The 12,500-nt window shown below is 47.4% G+C and overlaps 1 protein-coding gene across 1 annotated transcript in view; it reads right to left on the bottom strand.

The window, feature by feature from the left end:
* LOC123507195 (neuropeptide Y receptor type 6-like) overlaps window positions 1-12,500 on the bottom strand; it is a 25,763-nt gene that overhangs the window by 13,192 nt on the left and 71 nt on the right. Inside the window, exons 1-3 of the mRNA XM_045259882.1 lie at window positions 11,091-12,500; window positions 10,856-10,987; window positions 10,037-10,516 (exon numbers count right to left, since the gene is read on the bottom strand). The exon at window positions 11,091-12,500 is cut by the window's right edge and continues 71 nt beyond it. Of these exons, the coding sequence (XP_045115817.1) occupies window positions 10,079-10,516; window positions 10,856-10,987; window positions 11,091-11,951 (1,431 nt within the window). The 5' untranslated portion in view covers window positions 11,952-12,500 and the 3' untranslated portion in view covers window positions 10,037-10,078. The remainder of the gene's footprint in view (window positions 1-10,036; window positions 10,517-10,855; window positions 10,988-11,090) is intronic.

The following is a 12,500-nucleotide window of genomic DNA, read 5'->3' on the forward strand; positions in this document are numbered from 1 at the left end:
AGAGAGAGAGAGAGAGAGAGAGAGAGAGAGAGGTGATGGTAGCAGCGGTGGTTGACAGAGGGCTTAACAAGAGGCCACTGTTTGCTTAGGGGCATAAACCTGTTGAATTTTCCTGATATGCAAAGAAGGAAAAGAAAAAAAGTGTGTCTGTAAAAAGCGTATTAATACCAAGTGGTTGTGAGGAAAGGGGGAGAGACGGACGGAAGGAGGGAGGGAGAAGAGGGGATGGATGAAAAGAAGGAAAGATGAGTGATGGAAGAGAGGAAGGATAGAAGATGATGTGTGAGGGGAAGAGAGATGATTGAACACACACACACACACGCTCTCTCTCTCTCTCTCTCTCTCTCTCTCTCTCTCTCTCTCTCTCTCTCTCTCTCTCATCCATCCGCAATTCCTTCTCTTTCGTCTTTCCTTCTTTTCAATTTCGTCTTTCCCTTCCATCCATTTATCCCTATTTCATCTCTCGTTTCACACCTTTACATGCATCTTTCCTTTCCTTCCCTTCCTCTGTGCCTTTCCCCTTGTTCACCCTTCGTTTCACCCCTATAGAGACCACGTACCATTTCTCGCCCTTCCTGCTCGATAGCTTCCCTCAGGACTCCCATAAGCCTACTGCTCCTTCCTCCGTGCCCTTGAAATTGCTGACTGATGGAACGCTATCCCTGAAAAGACGAACGATGCTCATCTTTTACTAGTAGCACACACAAACACACACACACACAGTGAACCTCTCAATGTGCAGCCTCTATCTCGGTGTGTGGCGTGTGATTGATCTTAGTCCTGCCCGGAAATTGGTCTCTATGAAGTCTAAGTTGTAAGGGAACGGCTGGCAGTGTCGTAAGGCCATGAGACTGCTGAGGGAATGATATACGCGTACACATGCAAGGACAAAGGGAAAGCAGCGGTGTTGTATTGGGACAGAAGCGTGTGCATACATGCATATATACATACACACGCAGACACAGCCCCACACACACACACACACACACACACACACACACACACACACACACACACACACACACACACACACACACACACACACACACACACACACACACACACACACACACACACACACACACACACAGGCAAATACTCATGCATAGGTAAAGGAACGCACATAAGTGTCAACGCACACGGAAGTTGTTATGAAAACGTACAAGAATGGTATTGGCAGGCACACACACACACACACACACACACACACACACACACACACACACACACACACACACACACACACACACACACACTTTCACCACAGTGGAGACGAATCAGTATTTCCCTCACAAAGCCACACCCTTCCGATCATTAGTCAAGGGGGCGCCGCTCCTTTATCCTTCACTGCATTTCACACTCACCCTGCCACACCTTGCCTTGCACTCCACCACTCCACATACAGCTAACTACAACCCTGCCCTGCGATCTACACTAAGCCTACCACGTCCTTACTTATCTGACGTGATTTAACATTGCTCTTATTTGCTTTCTTTTCTTCAAGTGCAGGCAGCTGACGGTAGCGTGTGACGCAGAACTGTCCTTACGTCCACCTGGGAGACACTAAACCAAGTTGATACTAACCAGGGAGTGTCTCAAGTAAGCCACCTGGTCCTGCCTTTACGACAGACACAATGGAATGAGCTTGAATCCCCATTCCGTGCCTCCGTTACCTTGTCCTCTGTCTCTCCTGCCATCACCGTCACCAACACCTCTCGCCACCTGGACAGGAAGGTAAATAGCACCCAGAGATTCTACGTCTTCCTTCTTTCACCTCTATTCTGTCCACCTTTCTAATGCGAGAGTTAACCAGTATTCTCAATCATTCATCCCTTCCTCTGATAAACTTGGAACTCTCTGGCTGCTTCTGTATTTCCACTTTCTATGACTTGAACCCTTTCAAGAGGGAGGTTTGAAGACACTTATCCTCTGGCTTAGGTTAGCACTTTTGTCTCTACATAAGCCCGGCACATCAGTGGGGCTATTTTTTTTTCGAAATTTTTGCTGCTTTTATTGGTGACATTTCCTACATAAAAAAAATCTACACTTCCTCGTGTGATGTAGTTCATTCAAAATCTCAAGAATCACTTGCCGGAGTCGCGATCTTGAGCAACATCCTTCCCGGGAAAGGTTAGAGTTCACGTAGTCTTATTTCTAGGTAAGACTGAGACCTTTCACTCACCACGCGACTCATCATCCTCTTCTCAAGGACGCCAATAACTACTTATTCATTTGGCCTGGGAAAACTTTCATGTGGAGCGAATTTTGAGCTTACGAAGTGACTGACAAGGAGAGAGAGAGAGAGAGAGAGAGAGAGAGAGAGAGAGAGAGAGAGAGAGAGAGAGAGAGAGAGAGATTAAAAATAGCTTCAGAAAGAAAAAGTGGAAAAGAAGAGGGATAAGAAGCAGAAGTCTGAGGAGGAGGAGGAGGAGGAGGAGGAGAAAGAGGAGTTGTTAGGAGTACTATCTTCTTTTACAGTGACGTTCGATACAATTTCATTCACCTTTTCCGGCCCATTTACAGCTCGTCCTTCACGAAGGTTACGTTGAAGGCGAGATAGCGGCGGGCTACTCTCCCTTGGCCACACACAGCACCCGCACGCCACCCTCAAGTGCCAAGTTGGTTGCGAGGAGACACCCGCTGAACCGATGTCCTTGCGTCTCGTCTCTTTCCATCACATTTCTTACGCGTCTGCATTATAACGATCGGGTGCAGGGGGGGGGAATGTGGTGACGGAGGGGCTGTTAACGTCACTGTCATAGCGTGGGACGTGAGTGAGGACTTTACGAATCCGTCCAGTACTTTCCTCTCTGCCTCCTTCCTCCTTCAGTCTCTCGTACCCAAAAAAGCCTCGCTCATCTATTCCAGCAGCTCCCCCTTGGCCGTGTCCTTGCAATATCTTACTTGGTGTCCTCCGGCGTGAGGCTTTAAGGATGTAGCGAGACTTGGATTGCGGAGGCGCGTGTAATGAAGGAAAGTGTTTTATCTCCATATAAATTGGTACTTCATGGTGATAGCATAGGGAGAAGTAGTTGGAGTCCCTATATGCGATTGAAAAGAATGGTAGATGAAGTAACGTTGTAGGATTACCTCTTTGTGATTCGCTAATGTTACGGGTGATGCGAAAACGACAACAGCAACAACAACAATAGTAACAGCTACTAGTACTCCTGCTCTTACTCCTACTCGTACTCCTCCTTCTCCTTCTCCTCCTCCTCCTCCTTCTCCTCCTCCTCCTCCTCCTCCTCCTCCTCCTCCTCCTCCTCCTCCTCCTCCTCCTCTTCTTCTTCTTCTTCTTCCTCCTCCTCCTCCTCCTCCTCCTCCTCCTCCTCCTCCTCCTTCTCCTTCTCCTCCTCCTCCTCCTCCTCCTCCTTCTCCTCCTCCTCCTCCTCCTCCTCCTCCTCCTCCTCCCTCCTCCTCCTCCTCCTCCTCCTCCTCCTCCTCCTCCTCCTCCTCCTCCTCCTCCTCCTCCTCCTCCTCCTCCTCCTCCTCCTCCTCCTCCTCCTCCTCCTCCTCCTCCTCCTCCTCCTCCTCCTCCTCCAACATCATCAACAACAACAACAACAACAACAACAACTACTACTACTACTACTACTACTTCTACTACTACTACTACTACTACTACTACTACTACTATACCACGACAACCACCACCGCCACCACTATCATCACAAACATTGCTATAGCTACAAGAGGTACGATCGATGTCAACGAAAAAAAGTAAATAGCTAAAATGACGCCTAATGACTGTAATTAAAGACCGGTTAGCCTGCCAGTGCGACAACGAAGGTCATTATCCAGGTAACACGACGCGACAAGGTGTGCAGGTGGCGTGCCGAGATTTTGTACCTGACACTGACTGGACAAGAGAAATTCTGTGCGAGTGTTCCATGGAGTCCTTCAAATATTTCCATCAGACGAGAGCGATTTGTAGAATGCTTGAGAAGTTTTTTCCCCGAGTATCCTTTTGTCGGGACTCTCTCTCTCTCTCTCTCTCTCTCTCTCTCTCTCTCTCTCTCTCTCTCTCTCTGACCATGCTTTATATTCGTTTTCTCATTCAATTTCCTTTAATTTCATCGATTTTTCTTCCTCCTTCCTTTTCTATTTTTCTCTCGTTCATATTTTGCATTCTTTTTATTTTCCATTTTCCTTGTACGTGACAGTTATTCTCTCTCTCTCTCTCTCTCTCTCTCTCTCTCTCTCTCTCTCTCTCTCTCTCTCTCTCTCTCTGTCATATTATTCAACTCCAATTTTTCCCCCAGCGCTTTATCGAGTTTCCTCCCGCCCTCCCTTCCCTCCCTGCCGGGGCTTCTTTTCTTTATTGATCTATTTCCCAGATTTTCTGCCGCCATGGCATGAATTCGCTTCATCCAGTATTCCCTTCCCTGCTTCTTCATTTTTCCATCCATCTGTTCCATATCTTTCATAGTTTCATCCTTCATTACGTTCATTACTTTTACCCACTTTTCCTCTGCTCCTGCCTCCCCTCATGTTTCTGCCTTCGTTCCTCGCTTCATTTTGTTCGATTTTCCGCGTACATTTAGGCGGAAATGAAGTGACGATGAAATGAAATGCAGTGAAAATGAAGTTTAATTAAGACAAAACTCTTTAAAAGTACCCCTCCCTTACTTTTTCCATCCCCCTGCTAGAAACACTGAGGCTGTATCTAACCATTTACAGAATTTTTCACCATCCACCAAAATATCTACCATACCAGACGCCAGGTTACGAAATATTGGCCTTGAAATATTCTACAATTTGTTATTCCTTTGTGTTCCTTCATGTATGCCTCGCCCTTGCCAATCCTCCCCTCTTCTTTAAGAAATTTCATTGTTGCTAAGAGTACTCATATGTAGACAGAATCCACTCAAAGGCATCCGTGTATACTTTGGATTAGCGTGTGGAGAAAAGATGGAGGATATACCAGATCAGCCCTCCTCCTTAACTAGTTTCATTGTAACTATAAGAGCATGTGGAGACAGTCCATTCCAAGATGTCTGCGTGTAATGCTGAGAGACGGTAAGCACTCATGTCTCCAAGGCGGGAACAGACAAGACCGGTACTCTGAAACGCTCTCCTTTCTCATCATGGCTATTATCAAAGGCTGCAGAGACGATTAACCTGTTTCTAAAGAGTATTCATCCTATGAATAATTAATAATTAATCTGTCATGAGAACCATAAAAAAAAAACGTAAAAATCTGTGTATCTTTAATTGGAGCTCTTGAAATATAGTGGAGGTGAGAGCAGAAATGTGAGAGAAATTTAGTTTGGTCGTGGGAAGAGAGAGGGAGTTGAAGTAGCTTTGAGGTAGAGAGACACCAGCTAAGAACCGCCCACCAGTACTCGTTCAACCGTGGCAAAATTAGTGTTGTTGGTTCTGAAGTTTGACGGTTTAAAGTTATGTTAGTGGAGTTCTTGTTTCTTGAGAGAGAGAGAGAGAGAGAGAGAGAGAGAGAGAGAGAGAGAGAGAGAGAGAGAGAGAGAGAGAGAGAGGATGGTTGCTGCAATGTAGGAAAAGTACAGTAACATGAAGAGAGAACTATATGTGAATGTGAAAACTTGATAAAATGCAGGAAAATTAAATGCAAGTAAAAATATGTTACTGGAGAGAGAGAGAGAGAGAGAGAGAGAGAGAGAGAGAGAGAGAGAGAGAGAGAAATGTTCATAGCATTCTAAGGCCGTGTGACACAAAACACCGCGCTGGTCCGCCAAAAGGGCTACCACACTTCACCGAGTAGCGGTGAAGCCATTTTTCCCACTGCCGTCGTTTCTCACTCACTCGTTCAATGGGGAGTTTGTTGTAATTTTCCGCTATTTTTGCACGATGTTTTTTTCAGGACGAGTAAATATTTTTATCTGCTTTTTTCATAATTTTTAATTTCTTTTTTTTCTTTTTATGCTCAAGAGCTGTATAGAATTATAGTTCTCACCTTTATACCGTAATTGCTTACCTAACGGCAAAAGTTTCAGGTAAACTTGATGCTAATTAATCCTTTGAAGTAGAGGACAAATTTTTAAATGGGTCCTTATTTTCAATTTATTGTATGTATTTACTTATTCATTTATCTAGTGTTTACTTCGCGGTGGTCTCTAACACGGTCATGGGGAATGTGCAAGTTTCATTCTTCCTTGATCTATAGATATCAAAAAAATTATCTCAGTACGTGAGGCACAGTTCTGGAGCCCAACAGTCTGTGCCGAGACTAATAACACTTCATCAATAATTGAGCAGTTCAGTTCCAGGGCAAAAAACACTCATTCCCTCCTGTATACTTCCTCGTGGCTCTGGTTCACAACGGGCGCGGCGAGCTGGGCCGCGTTTAGCAGCGTGATGAGGTTTGCTAAATGGCTCTGGAGAAGCGTCCACCGGCGGGTGCTTTCTTTGATGGGGACAGTAATGAGCGCGCCATTATTGGGGTGGCTGGGTGCTGGGCGCGGTGGTGCATTGGGGACGCTTGGTCGTGGGTTGGCTGCTGTGAGGCGGCATGGCGGAGTGGTGGCGTGGCGGAGAAAGGCTGCAGTAGCACACCACGTTATCACGGCCTGGCAGTGTACACCTGGCTTGCCGCGAATAGGCTGAATGCAGACCAGTTATTGCAGGCCAGACTAACGCTCTGCACGGGTAGGAAAAAGTGATTTCTTAAAGATGCAAAATAACAAATTAAATTATTCGCTGTGGCTGAAGTAGTGACACGAGGGTGCCCTTGGAAGATTGACTGGCCTTGCAACACTGCAACACTCAGCGCCACCCACCACAGATAGAGGCGCGAGGAGGTGTGATGATCGTGAGAGAGAGAGAGAGAGAGAGAGAGAGAGAGAGAGAGAGAGAGAGAGAGAGAGAGAGAGAATGAATGAATGAATGAATAGGGGAGGGAGGCATCATTGGTGAGGCACAGTGTGACCCGGCCAATAAGGAGAGGCCGTCGGCAGCACGAGTGACCAGCGGCGTGGTGGGTGTGCGAGTGCTGGGGCGGTGAGAGCCGCAGGTGAACTAGCCCCCGTCAGGTAACCAGGAGTGATGACGAAATGAAAAAAAAAAAAAAAAAAAAAAAAGCAGCAGCAGCAACTTTTTTTCTTACCTTCTTAACTTTAATGTTCAAAAGTTTGAGGTTTTATTGCGGCCTTAATAGTATCTTGCGATCAAGATTAATTAACAGCTCTGATATAGGAGTTACAAGCGGCTGGCTGCTAGAGACTCCACTTGTGGCCTGCCACCTTTAGGATATTGTTGGGGTGAATAATGAAACTCTCAGACTAAGAGGCCTGGCGGGCCTGCTGGGTCTAGCAGAGTCAGGCGTTGGCTGGTGGTGTCTAGCTGGAGTTGGCGGTGTCTGGTGAGGTCTGGCGGGCTTGGCAGGGCCCCGTGAAGCCTGTCTGGGCCTGGTGGGGCCTAGCGTGTGAGGGACGCCCGGCATTTAAAAACACTGGCGTGCCCACACAAAGATGTCCCGACGGATGTAGCTAATATTGAAGGAACATAACCTTGCGTGGCCATGTACTGATCTTACACTCTTGAAGATTCGTGCCAAAAAACGTGTTCTTCATCAGCCAGCGGTGCGCTACCTGCTGGTGGCCTTCCGCCCATTGCCATTCCACACTGATGAAGAAATAATGTTTGGGTATGTGAACGGTTCATATACGTCATCTTGCCATCGCAAGAGAGAGCAAAATTCTGTTGACGTCTCAAAACATTTTGAAGATAGAAAGGATGCTTAAGTAAAAAAAAAAAAAAAAAAAAATTCCCTCATAAACATAATTAGAGACCAAAAACTTTAGTGATCTACAGAATCCTATCAATAGAAAAGCAAAATAAAAATAAATGTCCATGTTTATTAGAATCGCATCAATAAAATTAGTGTGAGAACACTTATTTGTTTTTCATACGAAGTGTTCAGAAAATGTATTTATCATCGTGACGTCATAATGAATGGCTACACTGAAATTATGACCATTATCGTGTTTAATAAGGTGAGAATGTTTCATTATGTGGCGGCAAAGACTTCGTGGAGGCACAGGTGAGCTGCAACACCTGTGCTCACGTTTCACAAGAGAATGTATGACCTACACGCTTCCATTTATCTCGCCATGCCCACACTCCCTCACACCCTCTTGTCCCTGAGGTGTGCGTGTGCAGCTCGCTACGCGTTGTGGTGCCTGTCACCTGCATTTCCTCGGGTGCTCGTCACCAACCGTGTGTCTTGCCTCTCACCCGTAACCTGGTGGGATAACGTCCCTGTCAGAGGCAGCTCTCCATCACTCTTCTCCACACGCCTGTATTCATGAATCACTTTTTCTTGGACATATGCTAGACTTGTCTCTCTTCGTTCTAATGTCTCTTCTACACCATTCATCCATCTAATCCTGAGCCTTCTTGTTGCTCTTCTTCCACCAGGCATCCACTCCAGCATTTGCTGTGGGTACCTCGTCTTCCATTCTTCTCTTCAATGTAGCACTGACTTAATTAAAACTTCCTGTCCAATTCTCTCGTCTCCTAATCTGCCGTGTCTTGTCACTCCATGTGTAAAGACGCGTGCTTTCATTTCGTCTGTTTGGATGTGATTTTCGAAAATAACACTCCCCTTTGTTCTACTCCATCCCTCACATTGAACCATTTGCCTTCCCTTTCTTTATGGTTTTATTCTTTCACTCTTATTATATACACTTCTGATTGCTCTTATTAAGCTCGGTGGCACCGAGTTTAATAAGAGCAGTTATTCTAATTTTCCAAGACGGTGCTTCTGTTGATGGTTGTCTCGTCTTCCTATGAGTAAGCGTAGCCAAAAGTCTGATAATATGGATGGAAGGGATAAGATACAACGAATAATAATAATGATAATATTCTCTTGCATACGGAACACACACCAGAAAGCAATATTCCTTGCACAAAGAGAATAAAATTTTCAGGAAGCAGGGGTAATAATTTTAGGTTTCTACGTATAATATGCAAATGCAGGAGAGAGAGAGAGAGAGAGAGAGAGAGAGAGAGAGAGAGAGAGAGAGAGAGAGAGAGAGAGAGAGAGAGAACCCAAGACGGCGCTACAATTTTCCCAAAACCATGTCATCACGAGAAAATCATGATAAAAAGATTATAGGCCTATACGCGCATGCCTAACGTAGACCTAAGCTGCTTCTCTTCCTAACGCAAGTGTAGGCGCCTCAGTCTCTAACCTAACCTAACCTAACCTAACCTTTCACAGACCTTGCACGTGTCCTCTCTCAACTCTCTTTAATTAAGTATAGGTTGATATTAGTGTAGCTCATCACAGACACCCTTGTAAGGGACAACAATTCCGCTACTGCTTGTTCTTCCTTTGCTTTTCTCTTTGTAAGTGCTGAGAGAGAGAGAGAGAGAGAGAGAGAGAGAGAGAGAGAGAGAGAGAGAGAGAGAGAGATGAGGGGGCGGCGGCATGGCGAGAGCGGGAACTGTGGCGGGTAGAGAGTGAACGCAGAGTAATCAGAAACGTACTTACATACATACACACTTATCATTATTATTATTATTATTATTATTATTATTATTACTATTATCATTATTATTATCATTATCATCAGACAAACAGACTTAATACAAACATAAACAAATTACCTTGCTCCCCTTTACCTTCCAGTCTTCCTTCCTATTTTTTTTTGTACCTTCATGCCGTATCTGCCCTTCCTCACTCCCTTCCTCTCCCTTCTTCCCACTAAACTCTCTCTTCAATTCCTCTACAAGGTAATTCACTCTCGCCTACTCCCTTGAATGAAGACGGAAAGGGTAAAAAGAGGTGACGTAAGACGGGAGGACATGTATTTTGTAAGCTTCAAAAGACTCAACCGCTCCCTTCAAGTGTTCTCAATTATTAACGTACGTGGGGCAACATGGTTATTGATTCCGCGAGCGCCTGTGTGTGTGTGTGTGTGTGTGTGTGTATATGTATGTGTGTGTGTGTGTGTGTGTGTGTGTGTGTGTGTGTGTGTGTGTGTGTGTGTGTGTGTGTGTGTGTGTGTGTGTGTGTGTGTGTGTGTGTGTGTGTGTGTGTGTGAGTGTCCCTTACCGCTAAGTTGAAGGCCTTCGTGATGTTGCTTCGTTGATATGATTATGAAGTTCCCTCGTGATAGTCCAGTCTTCTCATCTTCTCCTCGTCTTCCTCCTTCCCATCTTCCTCTCTCTTTATTCCATCGTCATTGCGCTCCTTGTGGTTCTCCCCCTCATCGTTGCTCTTTGCACTGTTCTTCTCCTCATTCTTCTCACAGTCCCTCGGCACTAATAACTTTTGAGGCTCAGTTTGCATCTCCCTCTCTATCCCGTCTTCCTCCGTGCACTCTACTTTGCTGCTTTCGAATCTGCTGTCCTCTTTCAGGCTTCTCTCCTTCCTCCTGTCCTCCTCCTTGTCCATAACTTCGTGGGAGATGGATAGGACGCACTGCTTTCCTATCCCTCCCTGGGCGCCGTTGCGTGGAGGGTGGACAAGTAAGGACATGCCCTCCACTGTACCACCACCTGAGGTCCTCCTTCTGCTACACCTACAGCGACTCTGTTTAAGGAGAAGGGTTTGTTGATGTGATTGTGAAGGTGAACTGGTGGTGGTTATAGTGGGTGGCTAATTGGGTTAGTGAGAGAGAGAGAGAGAGAGAGAGAGAGAGAGAGAGAGAGAGAGAGAGAGAGAGAGAGAGAGAGAGAGAGAGAGAGAGAGAGAGAGTTATGGAAATATCAGGTGAATGGCTAACTATTCAAGAGAAGAAAAATAGATAGAACACTGAAATTAACCAGTGAAATTAACCTGCAGACTCACGAGCCACACACACCAATACACAGGAAAATTTGCACTGTATATACATAGTCACTGATGAAGTGGATGAAGGGAAACACGTACGAAGGTGAGCAGCGCCGAGAGTTCGTTCCTGAGGGTGGTGTTGAGCCAGCCGTACAGAACCGGGTTGGTGCACGCCGAGCTCATGGCGATGGCGTGACACGAGCCGAACACCACGTAGAAGTACTCTGGTGCCTGCAGGAGTGGTGTAAGAGTTAGATCGAGAGAAAGAGAGAGGAAGGGTGTGATGGTTTGTTTGTGTGTGCGTGTGTGGGCACTAGGAAAGGGACAATATTACCTCAACAAATCCTGCGTAGTTGAAGTCAGCCAGGAGATTCACCACGTGCCAGGGCAGCCAGCAGACGGCGAAGGTGGCGGCGACGGACGTGAGTAGCATGGTGGTGCGGCGGTTCCTCTCGATGTCTCGCTGCGCCCGCCGCGGGTCCCGCTGGTTCATGGCGTGAGAGCTCAGGTAGTTGTGGATGCGGACGTGCACGATGCTGAGCACAAGAATGGGGATGACGTACTGCATGACGATGAGGGCGATGGTCCAGCTGTACTTGACCACAGGCGACGGCCACGTCTCCACGCATTTCTCGTACAGCAGCAGCTCACGGAACATGACGCGCTTCACGTAGTAGTAAGCGAACAGCGGCAGCGTGAAGGCCAGTGACACGAGCCAAATGGCCGCCACTGACCAGGGCACGCGAGCGCGGCCACGGCTGTTGGCGGTGACGCGCACGATGGTGAAGTAACGGTCAGCTGCGATGGCAACTATGGTTGCTGTGGAGACAAGGATATTGGTGCACTGCAGGGTCGGCACTAACTTACAGATGATGTCTCCCAGCGTGTAGTGGCTGTGCAGCAGACCCAGCAGCGTGAAGGGCATGCACACCACGCACAAACTCACATCAGAGACCGTCAGGTTAATGATATACACGTTGTGGGGCTCCCGCCGCAACTCAGGGCGCCGGCTGATCACCGCCGCCAGGATCAGGTTACCCAGGATGCCTCCAGTCATGAGCAGCGCGTACACCGTGATGAGGGCCGCCCTCGCCCCCGTGCCCAGGTAGTTCTGCTGACTGGTCTCAAGAATGATCCTCGTCCAGTCATGGGAGAAGGTGACGTTGGTATCATTGGTGAGTGTCAGGTTGTCCATGGCGCTGCACCACCTCACCTCCTGCCGCCAGCCATGTCAGGGCGCAAGAAGCCTCAGGGCAGCAGCGACCAGCGAGATGGTCAGGAAGCGGCACAGGCCAGGGACTCTGGGACGGACTGCAGCACCATCGCGTCTCAATAGTGGCAGCTGTGGAAGATGTACCGGCCTCCACAGACCACAGATCACTGGCTGCGGGCCGGTGCTACCCTGGTGGGGCTTGGGCAGCCTCGGAGTGGGCCGCGGCTCCCCGAGGGAAGGCACGTTTTCGTCATCCCGCCAGCACCACTATTGATTTACACGAATATTCCACAGCTTGTGTGATATGCCGGAAAATCTCTACTTTAAATTTTTTTCACAGCCTTAGCGTGGGTGTCGTGAAGTGAGAGTGGGGGCAGGAAAGAGGAGAGACGTGGACGGGACGGAGAAAGTGAAGGAGTGGGTGGAAAGGATCTGCATGGGGTGTCCTGTAGGTGATTTAGGAGGATTACAGCCTGTGGGAATGTATTGCCGAGACTGGAGGGGAGCTGGTGGTGGAGTGGCGGGGCGGCG

The sequence above is a fragment of the Portunus trituberculatus genome, chromosome 21 (genome assembly GCF_017591435.1).
Source record: "Portunus trituberculatus isolate SZX2019 chromosome 21, ASM1759143v1, whole genome shotgun sequence".
Lineage (NCBI taxonomy): Eukaryota > Metazoa > Arthropoda > Malacostraca > Decapoda > Portunidae > Portunus > Portunus trituberculatus.